Consider the following 20827-nt stretch of genomic DNA (forward strand, 5'->3'; position numbering starts at 1 on the left):
GAAAATGCTGTCAAATATGTGTGACAGTTTATTGAATTACCTCGATGTCCTGTATTTTCAGTCAAAGGCAAATAATTATTTTGCACAGTGTATGAAAGATACTTGAAATCTCCACATCTGCTAATGTACCTTATCACTGAAAAACTGAGCTGGAAAACTGAGATAACATGTATTTGTTTGGCTTTTCCTAAAAATATTCCTCTGATTCAGAGAGTGGGTGGACTCAAACCCCAAAACCAGAAACTCACGCTGGTTTTTCCTTGAGCAGTGACTGGAGAATTCCTGTATTGCTTCATTCCATGTTTATCCTCAGCTGTGTTGTTTCACACACAGTGAAAACCCAAAGCAGTTGGAAGTGTCTGCCCAATCCCTTACGCTGAATTTGGAGCTGCTCAAACCTTCTCCCACTGGAGTGTAGGCATAGCTCAGAGCCAGGTCTGAATCTGGGCTCCCTGGGTCTCTACAAATACTTAAAATTCATACTTTGTGTCTTTCCCTGTTGTTGGTAGTAGCCATGCCTGCATATACACACACATCACACCTGTTTGTATCTTCTGTGCTCTGATGTAGAGTATGGAGTTTATCTTGAAACAGTATAGGCAGAAATATTATGTACTTGATGTTAAACCAGTGATTTATGAACACTTCTGCTGCTTTTGCATCTTGACCTACAGACACTGCTGCAAGCACAGGTGCAAGGCAGGAGTTTTCAACCTGACACTGAGCTGATCTTTGTTCTGTTTGGGTTACAGGGTTGGGACCAGGGAAGTACATAATAAATTGGAGAAGAACAGGTGCGTAGAAAGCCAGGGGTTTGGGTTTTTTAATTGTAATTCCCCTCCTTTTTTTGGCCTATTGTCTGTCAATATTTGTTTGGCTTTGGTGGGTTTTTGTTTGTTTGCTTGCTTGTTTTTTAAACAGATAACCTGAATAAAATTCTTAGTGACTTTTACTGAATCTTGCAGTATTGCTTGGCTTTCTTATAGCTCAGTTCTGCATTTCTTGCTTCCCAATATGATCTGTTTAACTGCATCATTGCATCCCAACCACCCTGATCCTGCAAAGCAGTAATAGTGCATAACAGTGTGACTCTTGATTTAAAAAGAGTAAAATACCCCAAATGAAGGGTCAGTGTATAATGTGAATACAGAATAAACATCAGTTTCTGACCCAAGATTCTTACAAGCCTGACTAGCTAAACTGGAAGTATGGTGGCAGTGAAAGCACCAGCACAGTGAGCTATTTCACTGAAGGCTGCACGGTGTTCCTAACAAAGCTGGGACAGAGCCCAGGCACAGTCCCTGCTGGGGTGAGCTGCTATGCACAGGTGCAGGTGCTTTGCTGGATTAAGGCCCCAGTTAGGCTCTCCCCTCTGGTGGAATTGGTTCCTGGTGTGTCCCCTGGCAGCTGACAACCCACCTGTGTTTTCTTTAGACGTGCACATTTGAAAGAGTGCTTTGAGACATTAAAGCGCAACATCCCCAACGTGGATGACAAGAAGACCTCAAACCTCAGCGTCCTCAGGAGTGCCTTGCGATACATCCAGGTACGTGCAGCTCTGGGGCTGGGGCTGGGCAGGGCCTGAGCTGCCTTTGGGCTGCAGAGAAACTCCCCTTCTGCGAGTCCCAAGCCACAAATCATCCCTGCCAGAAGTGGTGGTGGTGGGAGCAGATAATTCAGGTGATCTTGGAGGTCCAGGCTGACTGAACTTCTGTTGTTTCCTTTTGGGTTCTGGTGAATTTTAATATGTGTGGTTTGGGGAGGTTTTCTGTTGGCTTAACCAAAAGACAGATTTCTGTAAAGATTTGGTATGTCTCAAAATTTTGGTGAGGTGGAGTGATGTACGTGGAGTGATGTACAGATGGAGTGATGATGGAGTGATGTGAGATGGTGATGTGAGTACAGGTCTTGCTTGGAGGCAAGGAAAGCCTAGAATGTGAGGTTGTAGCATGAAGCTGTAGGTGGATGGGGCACCACCAGGAGTGAATCTGGGAGAAAGCACGGGTAAAAATCAGTTGTGTTTGTAGCTGGAGGGAAATAAGTGTTAGTGTTTGCTTGTTTAATGTTTGTGAAAGTGGTTAATAGTAGCACAAAAGAAATTGTTGTAGATGTCCCCTGTGAATGTGAAATCAGTGGCGTGTAATGCAAGTAAAATTCAGCTGGAAACTGGAAGAGTTGCTGCATTTATAGTGCAAATAGAGAGCCAGTACACCTTGTACATTTTGACTGGAATAAAAGGTGCTGAGGATTGATCACAATGGTCTTTTCCACAGTAAAACATAATCTTTCCTCACTTTGTTTCCATTTTTCCTCAGTCACTCTCAAACACCATTTCCCTCTGGTGTTGAGAATTGATTATTCATTTCAGCTTTGCTTTGGAGAGTCAGTAATGCCTTAGAATTAGATCAGTTCAGCCCTCCTCTTAGTTTTCACCAAGAGCTTCCCTCAGAGAACTTTGGCTGGGGCAAACTCTGGCTGTACCCAGCCACTCTCTGTGTTGAACAGAGGTCTTTGGGCTGTGGTTGTACTGGGGCCTGACGGGCTCCAGAGAAGATCTGAGCCTCTCTTTGGATTTTGGCAGCCTGGTGGTGAAGTGTGCAGGGGGAGCCTCTCTGCTGGGCTGGGCTGGGACTGGCCGGCTGTCCGTGGCTGTCCGTCTGTCAGTGTGCAGTCTGTCAGTGTGCAGTCTGTCCGTCAGTGTGCAGTCTGTCTGTGGCTGTCCATCGGTCAGTGTTCAGTCTGTCTGTCCATCAGTCAGTATGCAGTCTGTCTGTGGCTGTCTGTCTGTGCGTGGCTGTCTGTCTGTCCGTGGCTGCTCCTGCCGCCGGGTGCCCGCCTGGCAGGGAAGGTCACGGTGACCCAGGGCCGTGCCAGCGTCCGCCTCCCCGTGTGTGGGGAGCACATGGCGAGCGCAGACACGGCAGGGCCGGCACTGGGCTGGCAGGGAGCTGGCACTGGGCTGGCACGGCAGGGCTGGCACTGGGCTGGCACGGCACAGCCGGCACTGGCCTGGCACTGGGCTGGCATGGCAGGGCTGGCACTGGGCTGGCACGGCAGGGCGCGGGGCCGGCACAGGGCGGGCACGGGGCTGCCGCCGCAGGGCTGGCGCTGGGCTGGCACTGGGCTGGCAGGGAGCTGGCACTGGGCTGGCATGGCAGGGCTGGCACTGGGCTGGCACGGCAGGGCTGGCACTGGGCTGGCACGGCACAGCCGGCACTGGCCTGGCACTGGGCTGGCATGGCAGGGCTGGCACTGGGCTGGCACGGCAGGGCCGGCACTGGGCTGGCAGGGAGCTGGCACTGGGCTGGCAGGGAGCTGGCACTGACCCGGCGCAGGGCTGGCTCAGCCCCGCGGGCGGTGACGTTGTGTGAGCTCCTCACCACATCGCCTTCTCCTCCTCATCCTCTCTGGCAGCTGCTCAGGGAGTATCCCCAGCACTGTGTTCCTTGGCAGCACCAAAGCCGTGGGTCTGTGATTGTCTCAGGATTCAGTTGTGCTAAAAAATCCAGATTACTAGAAATCTGATTTGAAATTTCAGCATTCAGATTTTAAATTTTTTTTTACTGCAGTTTGAATTTAGGTTTGATCTGTTTCAGCAAAACTAACACGTACCACATGAGGATGGCCACCAATCGTGTGCCAGGCTCCGTGTGTTTCACTCACAGGCTCAGCGTTTCCCTTGAAAAGAGAACAGGGCAGTTGTACAAAAGAGATTTAAAAGTAAAAACTCTTACTCTCAGGATAGCAAAGTAGTTTTTCACTAAAGGGGAATAAAAAGCTCAAGAAACTCAAACCCAAATGAGCCTCGCAGGGGAGGAGCACAGCACCAGCCAAAGCTCGGCACGGCTGTTCTGCTCCTGCAGGCACTGTGACAGTACACTGATTGTTGTAGCCTCTCTTCCTACAAAATCCTTCCTTCCCCCCTTCCCAGCTGGAACTTCTTAGAAACAGGCTGTTTGTTTCCTTGGCTGGATTTAAATATTTGTATCTGCATCAAATCAGATAAGTTAGAAAGTTAAATTCTGAACTTCCCATAGAGCTGTCATTTTAATTTATCCTTGGACCTGGGCTTGTGCTCTGCAACAGTAAATTAGAATTTGCAATTAAGCACGCTGTTGCACAAAGGAAATGGGGCCCAACGCAGCTGGAAGTTAATAATCCCTTTAGCTGGTGATTCAGCCTGAGGCAGCGTGGCTGTGTGCGGCTCTCAGCTGGGGAGGGTGTCCCGGTGGGTCCGGCAGCACAGTGGGCTCCAGACCCCGGCACACAGCTGCAGCCAGCTCGGTTTTACACGGGCCACCTCGGCTCTTGTTCTTCCTTTGCTGCCTGCACAACCCCAGTGGAAATGCTGGAGACCTCCGGGAAGTTTGTGAGATGCACAGAGCGATGTGGAAAGCGCCACAGTGAGAATGAATGCAGTTTGCTTTGGGAGAGCAGAGCCCTGTGCCTGGCGTGCTCCTGGGCTTGTCCCCAGCAGAGGACAGGCCTGGCCTCCCCGGAGCCCTGTGACACTGCCCGTGCCAGTGCCAGGGCATGTCCTGGGCATGTCCCCAGCAGAGGACAGGCCTGGCCTCCCCGGAGCCCTGTGACACTGCCCGTGCCAGTGTCAGGGCAGGGGCATCCCCAGCAGAGGACAGGCCTGGCCTCCCCGGAGCCCTGTGACACTGCCCGTGCCGGGGCAGGGGAGCACACCAGCCTGGCACGTGTCAGACGTGGCTCGCAGCCCGTGCAGCTGGGCTGGCTTTGCTTCTCTCAGAAGGATTCCTTCTCCCTGGGAAATGGAATCATCTTCTTTGGAAGCCAGCTAAAGCCCTTAAACAACTTCTACTCTGCGTTCTCAAACTGTGCCTGTCCCTGTGGCACCTGAACACCCTCTGGTTTGGGGGGTTATTTTCTGTTGTACATTTAGTACATTTAGTGTCAGATGACATCCAGGTGATTTGCTCACCAGGTGACACTGGGACAGCTGGCACACAGCCCGCCCAACCCATCAGTCTTTGGTCGTGCTGCAGGTCCTGCTTGCTGGCCGGCTTCCCCAGTACAGTTGAAATGCTGAGTAAATAACAAGGTGCTTTCAAAGTCTGAGATGCAGCTGAGCTTCCCAGGGCATGCAAAACGCAAAGAGCAGAAGTGTTTGGAAGGTGTGGAAGCAGGGCACTGCTGTGATCCCAGCCCCTGCACATGCTGCTCGGGTCTGGCAGAGGCACTGGGGGCTGCTGTGCTGACACAGGCCTGGTCCTGCAGAGCAGTTTTGGCTCTGTTTGTGAAATGGACTTTGCTTACTAATTCCCAGAAGTCCTCTGGTAGCCCTGCTTGTAGAGTTAGAGACAAAATGTAGCTGTAGTGAGCTAAGGATTTGTAGTATGGCCAGTTTGTCATTATTACCTTGGGAAAGGGCAAGAAGGGTGAAATTTCCTTATGCCTTCCCTGTGCTCACCAGTGCTGCCAGTCATTTATGAAGTTTAAGTTGCTTATCCTCACCTCATCTCCCTTGGATTCCCAAACTGCCTGAAGTAACAGTTGTGCACCTAAGAATGTTTCCTATTCGTGCCAACAGTAATCAACAGATTGGATTCCCTTTGGGGCACACTGAATCCAGAGTACTATCCAAGGATGCTAAGTAGTGCACATAAAAATCCTTTGTGAAGCCCTTTTTAAGCTGATCTTGGGGACATGTGAACAGACCAGATAGATACTGGTTTTACATTGGTTAAATTTTCCTTTTCAGATTCACAGCATCTCTTTGTCTTCCAGTTTGTTTATTTATTGGTCACTTCACTGGAGCCTGAGCACAGTCATTCATCCCTGTCTGTGTAGAGGACCAGAACAAGACTGGTGGATTTTTGGGTGCCATAGCAGCCTTGGTTTGGGTGTTGATGGGTGCAGAGGGCCCTGCAACCGAGCCAGACCCTGGTGCAGGGAGGTGCTGGACTGCAGACACAAACCACAGGTCTGACAGTAGTTGTGGTTAAAGACCAGCACTCATTTACATTCAGGCACTGTTGTGACTGGATTATTGATCAAAATGCATAAACCCAGCTGTGCTGCTGAATCCTGTTAAGTTCCCCACCTTGACAAGGATGGCTGTAACTGTTATTTTTTATTCTGTGCCAGCTGTGAGGTGAATATACCCATCTTCTGTAAAACCTGTCTGGTAAGGGTGGGGTCCATCAGTAGCTGCCGTGCCTCCCTCACGTGAGCAGCGTTCAGGTGCCAGGCTGTGCTGATTCACGTTGTTTACCTGACCTGATCCACTGATTCTATCTTGTCTAATTAGCCTGAATCTCAGTGTCAGTAATGAAGGCCTCCAGCATCCATAGGCTCTCGTCATGCAACGTGGTGTCATCTGCAGATTTCAGAAAGTGATGAGAAGTAAGACCTTAAAAAATCCCAGTGTTTAATTCTCCACTGTTACTCCAGCTGCTGCAGGACCTGTCTGCAGGGAGGCTCATCCAGGGAACCATCAGGGCATTTTTATTTGCAGGACTGGCCACAAAACATGTGCTGTAATAGTGATTAAAAATGTCCAGCGTTTGGATCTTGTTGAGTAATTGCAGGCTGTTTCTTACCATTGCCAAGAGGGATGGTGATTTTTTTAAAGTATCTCACTCATTACTTGTACATGAGAATTTGGAAAGGGTGAATGGAATTGTAAATCTGTCAGTGTGTTTGCAATTGTCAGAATCCACACCTGTTGCACTGCTGCCATTTAAGCAGTAGTTTGAAGAAGCACTCAGGGTTGTAAAAACCACACCAGCCTGTAAGTGGATTGCAGCACAGGGTTTGGGAATGCTGCTGTGGTAGCTGCTGTGTTTGGGGGCTGTTGCTTGTTCTGGTTGCCACCTGCTGTGAGAGCTGGCATGGGAGGGAGACAGCGCGTGGGCCTAACGAGAGGAGTGATAATTACAGCTTGCTTGCATGGGCTCTGTTTTATGGGCGACATCGCAGGAGTCTCCTGCCTTTGGAACACAGCAAAAGCCCCAAACACAGCAGAGGAGCTGCAGCCCAGTGAGCAGCAGTGCAGGGTCAGCAGCAGTGCAGTGTGAGCAGTGCAGTGCCAGCAGCAGTGCAGTGTGAGTGCCACAGCACGGAGGGCAGCGTGGCTGCTGTACCAGCAGCAGTGCAGTGCAGCAGTGCAGGGTGAGCAGTGCAGGGTCTGCAGCAGTGCAGTGTGAGCAGTGCAGTGCAGCAGTGCAGTGTGAGCAGTGCAGGGTCAGCAGCAGCACAGGGTGAGCAGCAGTGCAATGTGAGCAGTGCAGTGCCAGCAGCAGTGCAGTGTGAGCAGTGCAGGGTCAGCAGCAGTGCAGTGTGAGTGCCACAGCACGGAGGGCAGCGTGGCTGCTGTACCAGCAGCAGTGCAGTGCAGCAGTGCAGGGTGAGCAGTGCAGGGTCAGCACCGGTGCAGTGTGGGTGCCACAGCACGGAGGGCAGCGTGGCTGCTGTACCAGCAGCAGTGCAGTGTGAGCAGTGCAGGGTCAGCAGCAGCGCAGTGTGAGCAGTGCAGGGTCAGCAGCAGTGCAGTGTGAGTGCCACAGCACGGAGGGCAGCGTGGCTGCTGTACCAGCAGCAGTGCAGTGCAGCAGTGCAGGGTGAGCAGTGCAGGGTCTGCAGCAGTGCAGTGTGAGCAGTGCAGTGCAGCAGTGCAGTGTGAGCAGTGCAGTGCAGCAGTGCAGTGTGAGCAGTGCAGGGTCAGCAGCAGCACAGGGTGAGCAGCAGTGCAATGTGAGCAGTGCAGTGCCAGCAGCAGTGCAGTGTGAGCAGTGCAGGGTCAGCAGCAGTGCAGTGTGAGCAGTGCAGGGTCAGCAGCAGTGCAGTGCAGCCCCAGGCCCTCCTGCACGGCTCTGCCTCGTGGCCTCACACAGGTGCTGGCGTGCTTTGTGCTCAGCAGCCGGGTTTGTGTCCTGCCGCCCTGCAGCGGGGCAGATGGGTGGAGAGCAATCCTCGGGTGACCCAGATGCGCTGTGCGGGCCGTGGGTGGGCTGGCAGTGCCCTCCTGCCAGGGATGGGCAGACAGGAAGGAGAGGTGGTGCGGAGGATGGCAGCGCTCTGAGTCACCGGGCCCGCTGTGGGGGAGCCTCTGTCACAGCCCTGGGCTCGGGACTGCCAGCACTGCAGAGCCGTGCTCTGCGAGGTGTCCTCTGTCCTCTCCCGGGAGAAGCCCTCCCTCTGCTGCTCCCTGGCCAGGGCCCTTCAGGTGTGCAGCTTACCTGTGCCGCGTGCCCGAGCCTGCAGGAGCAGAGGGAGGGCTGCAGCCAGGAGCCATCCACAGCTCTGCCTTGGCTCCTGCAGCAGCTGCTCGTTTCTGGAGCAAGGAAAACACAGAAGCACTGCAGCAAGTGCATGCAGGGATGAAGTGTCTGCTCAGAAACCTCCTCATCCCTGGCAGACAGCTCTGGCTGTGGCTCCAAGGTGTAAACCTGCCTGTTGCCCTCTGGAGCTGCTGTCCATGCATCGTCACAAAGGCTTGGGAAGAGCTTTGGGGTCCTGCATCCAGCAGTCGTGTTGTGAATAATAATCCCTTCTTGAGTGCAGCATGCTTCATTTCTGTTTGCAGAAAATGATGGCGCTTAATCTCAAAAGCATATTTCCTGCAAATTTTTTTCATTTCAATTTTTTTTTAAATTTAAGTACTGCAGAATTAAATTTGAAATTAAAAATTACCAAGTTTTAATTTCCCAAGTTATTTTGTTGGGGATCATTTTCTAAGTAACAAGCACACCACGGTATTTCAGGGTCTTTGGGGCCTCTGGAATCATTAGAAATATCTCATTTGTTTCCTGAACAACAGAGACTGGTTAAAAAATAAAAATAGGAAAAGCAAAAGACATGACCAAATTGAACACCAAGTGATTGCAAGTCATACTTCAGTTATATTAAAATTGAATTTCTTGTGTCCTTGGGAGTCATATCAAGGAATTAAACCAGATCTGCTTACCTGGTGACAGCCAGCATGGGACCAGTGACTGGCCTGGGGATGGCTCTGCTTTTCCTTGCTTTGTTGTACTGTGGGTTCCAGTTGGTTGCTGCCTTTTTGTTTAGTTTTTTGGGATTTTTTTTTGTGGTTTGTTCGTTGTTTGTTTTCTTCTGAATTTATTTTTTGTCTTCCTGGTTGGATCATTCCTCCCCTCTGCCCCAGTGACCGTTTGTACTTTGTCCAGAGCGTGGTGCTTCAGGAGCTGCCTCTGGCAGGTCGCTGCAAGCAGCCACGTTCCAGCCCTAGTTTTGACCACAGATTAAGGCCTGGTGTCTGCTTTTATCAGGAGCTGAAGCGCAGTTATCAATGTGAAATGATAAATGTAGATACCAATGCCTGTTCTCATTTTCCATGGCTGCTCCAGGCATGTTTCCTGTTGTGGAAGCAGAAATTCATCCCTGCCCTTGGGGCCGGGTGGTGCCCACCCCGCTGGGACCTGCTGGAGGTGGGTGCAGCCTGCAGTGAGGACAGGCTCCTTGCTGGGGTCCCTGTGCTCGTGAGGGTGAGCTCACCTCCCAGGGCACAGCTCCTTGGCTGCTGTCCCTGCCCGGGTTTGGTCACTGCGAGGGCTGTGTCACGAGGCTGCTGGCACTCGCCCTGCCTGGCTGTCGGGCAGGGGGTCACGCTCACCGCGAGCCAGGGACACTCTGGTTCACCTTGCAGGCTTTACTTTGCTTTAGGTCCTGGTGTGAAGTTTGAGGTCTTGGGAGGCTGAAGTCCTTGTCATGTGGCTCCCCCATTTGCACACAGGCTGTCCCCTCTCCAGTCCCCTGGGGACCGGTCCTGGTGGGACCCTCGCCCCGCTCTCCCGGCACTGAGCTCGCTCTGTGAACCTGTCAGGGCTTTGGGTCGAGCCCGTTGTGATTTGAGCTTGTGTTAGGAAAGCAGGTGCTCCCGTGCTGAGCAGGGCTCCCGTGGCACGGCTGCAGCAGCTGGGGGTGCTGGCAGTGCCCGGCTGGCATGCGGCTGACGTGGCTGTGCCGCTGCCCCACCTGTGCTTTGCACATCCGGCATCGCTGCGGGATCTCATCTCCAGAGCCGGCAGAATGGAGCGGTTGCCATGGAAACCGTGGCTTTGGTTCCCGTGGCAACCAGCCGGGGTTCACACACGGCTGCTTCTTGCAGACAGAGGGGCTGGCCGGCATCGGCGGGGCTGGGGCTCTGCAGGGCTCCGGCAGGTGCTGTCACCTTGCAGGGTGCAGGCAGAGGCTGCAGAGGCTGGGGACACTGGCCTGGAGCTGGGGGAGCTGGCTCCTCGCTTCCCAGCCCCACAGGCTCTGCTCCACGGCAGCAGGTCGGGTGGGCTTGGGGCGAGTGCTGGGTGAGCAGACTGCTTGTGGCAGCTGAGGAACGTAGGCAGTTTAGCACTGTTCAAAGTAGGAATGCCCAGAGTTGATAGGAGTGATGGAAAATCCCCAAATCCTACAGGTGAGCGCCTTGGCCAGTGGAGTTTTGGTAGCTGGGGCTGTTTGGGTTCTATTTAGGACTCTCTGGGGACAGCTTGTTCCCCAGCATCCCTCTGGTCCTGATTGGAATGTTTTTGGAGACAGGCTGGTGGATTCTTGCTCCTCCTCTGAATCTCCTGCACCATGGCAGTCCTAGCAAGAATGAGATCTTAGGATGCAGGGTTTTTTCCATTACTTGTAGGAATCAAAACTCTGTGCAGCAGTGGAGAGCCTGAGCAGCTGGTCTGGTCTGTGCTGGAGCTCCTGCAGGTCAGTGGCAGCCAAGGACCCCCTGGCTCAGCATGTCCCACTCTCTGGCACCAGCTGTGATCCCCAGAGCAGAGTGTTCAAGATTACCTGGCTCAAAATGGCAAATCGCTCTCCTGGCTGCTTATTGATGAGGTATTTTTAGTCAGCAAATGTTAGAGAAGAAAAGAGCTGAAATACGCTTTGGAAAACTCATAATTGAAAGTGTGTTTTTAAACGGCTAATAAAATCTTTATGAGGGGAGCTGTGTAATAAGGCCTTTTAAACCTCTCTGATGGCAGCCGCAGGGCCAGCAGCATTCCTGAGGCAGGTGCAGGAGGGCGTTGGGGGCATTATTTCCAGTCTTGACAGGAGAGTGAGCAATTTAATTACAGACAGCTATAAAATGGAAAATTCTTCGCAGTGACAAATGACTGTTGCTATACAAGGAGAGCAGGAGTTGGTGTATGGTTTGTTTACCAGATGATGACAGGGAGGTGCACACAAGGACCAGACAGTGGCTCCAAACCAGCCAGGACAGTGGGCACAAAGGGGGAAGAGTTACTGCTGGAATTGTCGGGCCTTTGCTGTCACTGCAGCCGTCTGGTCTCGCTTCAGTAATCCAGGTGGATAAAGGCTGCCAAGGAGCTGACAGCTACAGGAGGAGAATCACATACCCTAGGGGAGCAAAAGCAAACCCACGTGTGGATTCTAATTTGGTTGCTGGTGTTTAAATAAAAGGGACTGAGCACTGCCCCTGTGTCCTTGTCCCCGCTGCCAGCTGCCCAAGGAGCAGCCCTGCTGTGCCCATGCAGTGGTGCTGCCAGGGAGGGTCAGGCCCTTGCTCTGCTGCAGAGGCTCCCTCAGCTTCAGCTCAGCAGAGCTGACAGTGTTCAGACTGGGACATATCTGCTTTCACCAGAGCCACCAGTTGATTTGCAAAGCTTCCCAAGCATCAAAAGCCATAGATGGATTCACAGGACTATGAGGAAATCCATTTTTTCTTCCTGGGGTAGCTCAGCTTCCCCCTTTGCAGGGCCAGGGCCTGCTCTTTTAAGTGATGCTCATGTGGAATTTTTTTTAAGTGCAAAAAAAGAGAGTTCTAAAGTCGTAGCTTCTGTAGGTTCCTCACACTGCAGTGTAACAGTTGCCTGGGCAACCAGGGTTCCCAATTGCTTAACAGGAAAAAAAATGCTACAGTGATGGAGATGCAGACGTAAGAAGGAAGGTCTGTGCTGGAGCCTGGTGCGTGCAAGGAGCAGTGTGGGGTGGGTGCCTCAGTGAGAGGCCACCCCAGCTTTGGGCTGCCCTCTGCCAGCAGAGCAGAGCCCGAGGGGCATGCCTGGCCTCTCCCTCAGCAAGGGGGAAAACAAACGCAGGTAACCTCAGTGATTCTTCTGCTGTGGAGAAACAGGGTCAGTATTTCATGAGCCAGGTGAAGTGTGTGTCCTTCAGGCTCTTGGCAAGCTCCTTGACTGTCACCCCCAGTGCCAGCAGCAGATGTGAACCCTTGCCATGTCCTTCCCAGTGCAGGTGGCTCAGGTGGCAGCTCCTGCCCTGCAGCTGCCCCACGCCTCTGCCTTACTGAAATTTCAGATTTCAAAGGAAAGGTGATTGGGCATTTGTATTAATTTCTTTTATCATAATTCAATTCTCAGTTACTGTGTTGTTTGTAGTTTTAGGGTCCCCTCTGCCCTTTTCAGTGCTACCATTACATGCCCATTCTGTTGGAAAATTGCAAAGACTTGGGTATGGGGAAAGGTGTCTTGTGTGGTTATATGTTATTTTAAAGCATCTGGTTTTGTATTCATGGGATCCATGGTGATAGTGCTGACAGAAACTCCTGTTTCAGAAAAACATCCTGGGTGTCAGTGGGTGTCTGATCTTTTGATGTGCCAGGGCAGGTCAGTGACCACAGTCCAGTGACTCAGGGTTGGCTGTCACTCTGGACTTTCTGTTGACTGACGGGAAATCCTGGCACCTGATGTGGGCAGGATGATTTGCAGAAAATAATCTGCCAGGAGGCGGTGCCAGGAGCTGCCTGTGCCCGGGGTGCCAGCGCTGTCCACACCGGGAGAGCCACGAGGGCACGGGCTCCCTGACCCTGACCCTGAGCAGTGCTCGCTCTGCAGTGGGACCAGGGCTGCTCTTGCTCCCAGGGACACTGCCAGTCCCCCCAGAGCCTGGGAGGGCTCTGCAGCCACGTGTACCTGCAGAGAGTGGGGCAGGGAGCTCAGAGGAGGGCAAAGAGGGCTCCAGTTAATCCCACCCAGTTCATTATTAGGCCAGAGCAGCTCAGCCTGCAGATCTGCCTTACCAAGTGAGCTCTGGTGAATTGCATCCCAGAATAGGTTTGGAAAGATGAGCAGTGCCTCCAGCCCATCTGCTGCTGCATGCTCCCCAGCAGCTCCCCTTGCAGAGCCCTGCCCGAGCCCTGGAGGAGATGCAGACCCTGCAAGGGGCTGCCAGGAGCTGGCACCCAGTCAAGGGCTGGGACTGCTGGCACCGAGGGAGGCAGAGCCCAAGGGCTGGCCTTGGAGCAGTGCCATGTCCCAGAGCCTGTGGAGCGCCTGCAGAGTGACACAGTGAACTCCCTGGCTTTCTTGGCTGGGAGACTCGTCCTGGTGCTTGCTAAGGGTTTGCCTGCCTTCCCAGTAATTAAAAGTTTGTAACTAATTACCAGCTGCCCTGCTCATTCTTTGTGGTGGTGCTTTTCCCCAGTGCTGGGAGTCTCCTCTCGCAGCAGGGAGTGAAGCCAAAGCTGCTTGGATATGCGTGTGCTGTGCCTGCTGCAGTGCTGCTCCTCCTGGGAGCTGCTCCTGGTCTGTCCTCTCTGCCCTGCCTTAGAGCAGCTTTGGGAGATGCTGCAGAGAGGGACTGGGCTCGTGTTTCACAGCAGGTTTAGCCTCAGCCTTCCTTCTGCTTGCCTCTTTCCTGATGACATAGTGAGGGGCAGGCATTCAGACAAGTCACCTGCAAATCTTCTTGTGTGCTCAAACCTGATCTGGGAGCGTGCACCTTCCTCCTCACCTGCCCCTCTGTCCCTCCCTGTGTCACCCACACCCTGTGCAGGGCAATCGGAGCACACACAGCATGTGACTTTTCTGGGTCAGGCAAAATGCTTTGGCTGCACTTGATAGGAAACAGACTTTAAAACTGGCCTGTGGATTTGGGCCTCAGCCACGTGGGGATCTCAGGGCTGGTGCAGAGCCAGGATTCCAGGAGTCCCCATCCTTCCTTCCTGGCTGTCCCCATGGCTACCTCCCTGCAGTGGGCTGCTGGCCTTGCCCAGGACAGAGCTGTGGGATCGTTGGTCTGCCTGCTGCCTGGTTTGGCTTGAAAAGCAACAGGAGAGAAAGAGCTGCACCCTTTGCCTGAAAATCCTCTGTTTTCAGGAGCTTTTAGCTGATCTGGAGGGAAAGGAACTGTCTCCATTGGCACACCTGCAGTGGTTGTGCCCTGCTAACACACATTGTTTGGCTCTTTTAAAAATACTTCCTTTGTTGTTATTACTGGGACAAAGGTAGCAGCAGGAGCTGCCCCAATCTGTGTTGCCTTAGGCTGCATTAAAGGCTGGCTGAGCAGGCTTTAAGGTCCTTCCCAGCAAAGCTGTGAGCTACAGCACCAGCAGAACTGCTGAAAGGCGTGAGGTCAGGCTCTGATTGCACTCATCCTGGAGAACCTGAGAGAGAAATAAAGAGATGTGTTAGAGAAGACCATGGGCCTGGTCCTCTGCCAGGTGTGGGGCTTGCTTTTGAGCTCAGTGCTTGCCAGCAGTGAGGGAGCAGGAGCATCCGTGTGGGCTCTGTGAGGCTGGTATTTTCAGAAGAGTGTGTGGGATTCAAATTCCCAGTGGTGAAACTTAACTTCAGAAAATGGAGAGTCTATATGTGGTTTTAGAGATTTCACTTAATTTTGTCTCTTATGCATATAGTAAGTGTGGCCCTGGGCTGGGAGACCAGGTCTCTGACTGTGCAGTGCTACACTGGCTTAAAACTCACAGAACAGGCCTTGGAATAGTTGATCCCCCTTGGGGATGTGGTTTGTGTTTCCCTGCAGTAGTGCTGGGCAGTGTGGGACGTTCTCTGTACTGTGCTGGCTGCTGCAGCAGCTCCCTGACCTTCCCAATGGATGGGCATTAGCAGGAGAGGACAACAAACACCCTTCCTTCCTGTTTGACCTCGGGGTTTCCCCGTGGTGCAGGGGTTGTTGGTTCTACCATCCACCATCTCCTCTAGGTCAGGAGCTCTTGCTGTGGTGTGTGTTGCTCAGAAGCTCACCAGTACTTAGGCTTTTTCCTTCCTTCTAAGCATTTCCATTTTGGGGGTTACCAGTTTTCCCTCAGAAAGCAGAAGGCCTTCAACTAGAGCAATACTTTGTGTGTCAGCTCTTGTCCTTCCCCTTCTGCCTGAATTTGGCAGGTGTAGATATAACTGAACACATTTTACACCAGCATAACTGGCAGTATAAAAGAATGAGCTGTGGACACGGGAGTGACCAGATTAGTGTAGGTTATTCTTGTCTTTGTTCTCATTATTTCTTTTTCTTTTCTCCGACTTCAGACTTTAAAGAGGAAGGAGAAGGAATACGAGCACGAGATGGAGCGGCTGGCGAGGGAGAAGATCGCTACCCAGCAGCGGCTGGCAGAGCTGAAGAACGAGCTGAGCCAGTGGATGGATGTTTTGGAGATTGACAGGATTATTCGACAGACAGTTCAGCCAGAGGATGACCAGGCATCTACCTCGACAGCATCAGGTACCCATAATTGTTCTTTTTTTCATAATGGTCTTGGAAGGTCATTGGAGTGGTGGGGATCTTCATTTAGCAGCATTCAGAATAAAGTGAAAGGTTTTGGAGTTTTTGTAATGATTGATGTTGTTAACAACACACTGCTGCTCATGTGAAGTGAACTGAAGCTCGTGCATCAGTGTCAGGCAGATACAAAGTGCAGGTTTGCACATCCGACCTGATTGTGGAGATAAATCCCTGCTTTCCAAACTTAGCTTTTTTCTTGCACAGCTCTGCAGCCCTGCTCATTAGAAGTGGGCATCCTGGAGTGTTTGTGTGGATGTGGGAGGGTGTTCAGCACATACAGAAGAAGGATTTGGTGCAGGGAGGATCACCAGAGCATTTGGACAACTTAACGAGCCTTCGCATTGTGTGAGGAGGATTCACAGTGAAGATGAAGTTGCAGTAATGGATATCTGACGTGCAGTTCCAGTGAGAAGTTCCTGTGAGATAGGAGAATGCATGCTTCTCTCCACGCCAGGGATCTGCAGCAAGAGGAGGAGCAGGCAGTGTGTGGATGTAGAGCTCTCCAGAGACACGGAGGTGTAGCAGTGCACAACCATTCACAGCAGTTCCTTCAAGTCAGCATTTGCTCTTGGCATGCCAGGCAGATGACATGGCAGGTTCTGGGAAGGGAAAACCTGAGTTTGTTCAGGCTCATCACCTCTGGTGGTAGGAGCAGGCTCCAGGTGTAGTCTGGTGGAAGTTGGGAGTTGCAGTGCTTTGTGCCAGCTGTTCCCTCTGCAGTGGCCTCTGCCGAAAGCAACCACATCAATCTGCTGCTTCCCAGAGCTTGTGAAGGGGAAGTGCCTGCCTGCTGTCTTCCTGTGTTCCTGCTGCTTCTGTGTCTCCTGAGATTTTTATTCTTTGCTGCATGACTGGCACTAGAACAGGCAGCGCACGGTGCCAGGCTTGTCTTCCTGATCTCAGGGCTAGTGTATTCCTGTTTTGCTTCCTTAGTTCCTGGTCTGGACAAGAGTCCATTTTCCAGAACCAGAGGAGAGCCTTGCTGCCATGTTTCTTCATGGCAATTTCCTTCCTGCTCTGGGAGCAGGAGTGGTGCCAGTCAGTGGAACACCTGGCCAGGAAAGGAAACCCTGTTCCTCTTCCCAGAAGGAGCCCACTTCAGCCCAGACAGCTCAGCCAGGTGCTTTCTGTCAGCCTCTGCTCATGGTGCTCCTCTTGCCTGCCCAGTGAGACTTCTCAGCCTGTTGGCAGCACCCAGCTCTAGCTGGTTTTGAGCTGTCACACTTGCCTGGCTCCGGGTCCTTGGCCCACAGGCAGTGAGGAGAGGCTGTGCCATGCCATGCCATGCCATTGTGCCACCAGGCTGTAGCTCAGTGACACCTCCTGCACATCTCTTCTGCTGATGCTGCCTTGTAGGGAAGCTCGTTGGTCCAGTTCATGCTCTGCTCGCGTTTTTATGGGAGTTTCTTCCTTTCGTGTTTTCCAGAGGGTGAAGACAACATGGATGAAGATATGGAAGATGACAGGCCAGTGAACTCATTACCAAAACTCACCCAGCGCCAGCACCCAGAGCTGCTGAAAGCCGTCCCCCCCAGTGCTGCTGCCCCCCTCCCCACGGTCCTGCCCCCCCACGTGTCCATCCAGCAGAAGCCCCACGCCCAGCCCTCCCTGCAGACACAAGCGCTGGTCCCGCCGCAGGCGATCGTCCCCGCACAGACTCACATCGTGGCGGCCTCGACCGTGCAATCGACTGTTATCGCGCACACCGCCACCACCCACGCCTCGGTCATCCAGACTGTCAACCACGTCATTCAGGGGCCACAGACCAAGCACATTGCTCACATTGCACCTTCCACGTCCAGCCCCGTGCAACTCAGCACCGCTGCTCAGCCCATCGGCCACATCACTGTGCACCCGGCCACCATCAACCACATGGCCCACCTGGGCCCGCAGCTGCCCCTGTACCCCCAGCCCGTGGCCGTCAGCCAGCCCGTGGTGAGCCACATCGCTCACACCATCTCGCACCAGCAAGTGAACGGCACGGCGGGGCTGGGCCAGCCGGCCGTGGTGGCCAAGCCGGCCGTGGGGACGCAGGTGGTGCACCACCCGCAGCTGGTGGGGCAGACGGTGCTCAACCCCGTGACTATGGTGACCATGCCGTCGTTCCCGGTGAGCACGCTGAAGCTGGCCTAGAGGGGCGGCGCGCCGGCCGGCTCCGTGCCGGGAACCTTTCCTAAGGAAACTCCGTACATTCCAAGCGCTCGGCGCGGCGGCAGCGGCAGAACGCCGGGGCTGGCCGGGCCGGGCCGGCACGGGGCCGCCACTGAGAAACTTCAAAGACAGTTGTTGATGGTGATTTTTTTTCCTTTTATGTGTAATGAGTGAACTATGGATATGATGTTCTTAAGACTTTTAATTTCGCCCTCTTATGTGTTGCTTCTTTGTAGAATAAAAATTGCTGATCTCTTTATTGAGACATTGCGTAGAATGGGAAAAAAAATCATAGAAGTCTATATTTATATATATGTGTGTATGTGTGTGTATATATATATGTATATACATATATATATAAATATAACATTTGAAGGCCTTTTGTAAGGTTGATTATTTTGCAGGATTATGAGACAAAATTCATTTTTGGAGGAAGAAGCCAGAGTGTCCTCTCTAAACAAGAAACTATAAGATAGATGGTTTGGTGGACCAGAGTACAGTGACAAAAAACCCCCAACAACAAACCACGAGTCAAACCATGTTAAAGGTATTTCCCATCAATATATTACATTTCAAAAACCATCTAAAATCACTGTGACTTGTTATGGCATTTTAAGGAAATTCTCTGTCCTGTCTAATAAAAGGAAAAAGAATACACAACCAGACTTGATTTGTCGGCATTTTATAAATTACTTGATTTTATGTCAAAAAAAATACTGGTTTTTATTATTTTAATGATTGACAGTGCTTTGTTTGGATGTTTTTGGGGGATTTTGTATTTTGTCTGGCTTGGTTTGCTGATGCAATAATTGGTTTTGCAGATCTCTGTGCATGGCATGGCCCTGGTCTGGGTCCCTCCTGCTGGTCCAAGGCCCCCCAGGTTTCTTGGGTTTGTTGTTGGGCAGAGGCACACGCTTTGTGCTGGCAGCTTGCAGGGCGTTTCTGTGGCCTGGTGAGTGGAACCTGGGACGAGAAGACAGAGAAATGAGGTAGATGTGCTGCATGAGTTAATGTTTGTTAGTTTGCTCTGCCCTGGCCACGCTTTGGTGTGGGAGCCGGTGGGTTTGGGAGGGGGTAAAAGGGGATGTGGTTCCCTTCCAGAGCGCAGGCAGTTCAAACAGCTTTGTTCCCCTTGGCAGGGAAGCAATCTCTCCTGAGGCAGGATGAGGCTTTGCTGCAGGAGATTGTGTGAGAGCTCGTGTCTGACAGTGAGGCGTGCACCAAAGAACCCTCATCCCTCCCTCAGCACCCTCCTGTTCCCCCTTCCCGGGGCCTGGGGCACATCCCAGAGAGCCAGGAGAGGAGGAATGCTGTTTGGCTCTGCTGGAACTGCCAGCCCAGCCTGCCCGGGAGGCTGCCTGGCACGTCTTGTGCTGCTCGCTGGATGTTCTGGTGCTTGCACAGGGTGTGTAGCTGCTGCTGGGAATGATCTCCATTCTGTCTTCCTCTCTTCTTAAAACAAGTATTCCACAGTCCTTTCTGCAGGCAAAATGCTGCTGTAGCCAGCTGCTGTTCTCCCAGGGCAGGGTGGGAGGATGGTCCCACGTGTGCCCAGGAGCTTTGGGAGAGGAGGAGGAGGAGGAGGAGGTGGCTGAGCTGTGTCCAGTGAGGGGCCAGGAAAACAGCATCCATACTCTGCCCAAAAGACCTGTTGATTCTAGCAGGACTTCAGCCTGTTGAGGACTGCTGTGAGCAGTGTCAGGGATGTAACTGAGAACATCTGCCTGCTCCGTGCTGTCCCCAGTTAAAACTGGCCTGGAGGCAGGAGAAGTGACTGCAGAGGTCAGGGGTGATTGTGCCTTCTGAGCAGGTGTCACTGGGAATTGTGTGAAGTCTGTTCATAAAGCCCCAGTTACCACTTGTTTTATTTTTCTTTCATGCATTCTTGAGTTCAGGAAGGTCTTGGCTGTGCTTGCCAGCACAGCTCCTGCAGAATGGACAAACCTTGAAGGATTTCTTTCATAGAACCCCATTTAAGCAGATAATTTGTTCTCATTGCAGTGCATCATTAACACTGGGGATTCCCAGAATTGCCAGGACTTTGTTGTCCTCTGTCCCTGCAGGTGCTTTCCCAAGGAGGCCACTGTGTGCCAGTATTTGAGAGAGAGGGTTGGCTGTGGCTCAGTTTCTCCAAATCTCAGAAACTCCTCAGCCTGAGTGTGTGCAGCAGGGTCACCTCCTTCTCAGGAGGGAGGGTGGCTTTGCCTTCTGCAGCAGCCTCAGGAGGGGGAGGACGTGTGCTTCTGCCTTTTTGTACCGTTCCAACTCACAAAATCAAAATTCTCCTCACTGAAGGAGAAGGAGCCAGGTTGGGAAGGGGCTTGGTGCAGGAACGTGGCCAAGCCCCAGGGAGAGGAGCTTGCTGCTGGGTTACTGAAGGGGCTGTGCTGTGTGCACAGGGCTGCTGCTGACCTCATCTTCTACTCCCTTATGGTTTGGAGCAAAGAGTGCCCCTGCCTTGCCCAGGGCTGTGTCTTGGCCAGTTTTTCTTGCCCCTTGGAAGTGTGCCATGCAGTCTGTCTGTCTGATCCCCTTCGTGGGTGTTGGCCCCCGTCAGGAACCCCCCCTTGGCCCGCCGGGGGCTGCTCCAGATGTCCTGTGTACCCCTGTTCCCATCTGCCTGTGTCAGGGCTACCAGAAACATTCTTTGGGATTTTTCTTTTTGTATTTCAAAGTCAGCAAACTTCTCTCTGTTCTGTGGGAAGAAGAGCGGCCACAGCTCTTCCTTTTCCACCTCTGTTATTCCTGCTCAGAAACTTTGGATTTACACTGATGCTCTTAGAAATCCCGTTCAGTACTGTATGACAAGGGGCACTTTAGGAATGTCTCTCCTCCTTTGATACATGTTTTCCCTATGGAGAAAGCTATATATAAATATATATGTACACTTGGGGATTCATAAGATCTCATTTGTCCCCCAAAAAACCAATAAATATGAAGTTTACAAGAAATCTCTTCTGTTGTTGAATAATAGTAGTTATTGGTAACCATGCCACAGAAACAATAGAAAATGGGGTTTCTGCATAGTAGTTTGAGAGGGTTTTCTGTCCTGTCCCCCCTGGCTTGGAGCCTGTTGGTCAGTGCAGGTGCCCTTGCAGCCCACACTCTCCACGTCCTGCTGCCAGCAGCCAAATTGTGCTCAGCAGCTGGAGCTGTGCTTGGAGCTCAGGCAGCACGGCCGGGGGTGTTTGCAGCT

The 20827-nt window shown here is 52.4% G+C and overlaps 1 protein-coding gene across 1 annotated transcript in view; it reads left to right on the forward strand.

Moving 5' to 3' along the window:
• The window catches only part of MNT (MAX network transcriptional repressor), a 35345-nt gene extending 14763 nt beyond the window's left edge, over positions 1-20582 (forward strand). The window contains exons 5-8 of the mRNA XM_041482723.1: positions 753-794; positions 1435-1546; positions 15228-15420; positions 16907-20582. Coding sequence (XP_041338657.1) covers positions 753-794; positions 1435-1546; positions 15228-15420; positions 16907-17613 — 1054 coding nt within the window. The 3' untranslated portion in view covers positions 17614-20582. The remainder of the gene's footprint in view (positions 1-752; positions 795-1434; positions 1547-15227; positions 15421-16906) is intronic.
• The last annotated feature ends 245 nt before the right edge of the window (positions 20583-20827 follow it).

The sequence above is a fragment of the Pyrgilauda ruficollis genome, unplaced genomic scaffold (genome assembly GCF_017590135.1).
Source record: "Pyrgilauda ruficollis isolate IOZ18807 unplaced genomic scaffold, ASM1759013v1 scaffold59, whole genome shotgun sequence".
NCBI lineage: Eukaryota > Metazoa > Chordata > Aves > Passeriformes > Passeridae > Pyrgilauda > Pyrgilauda ruficollis.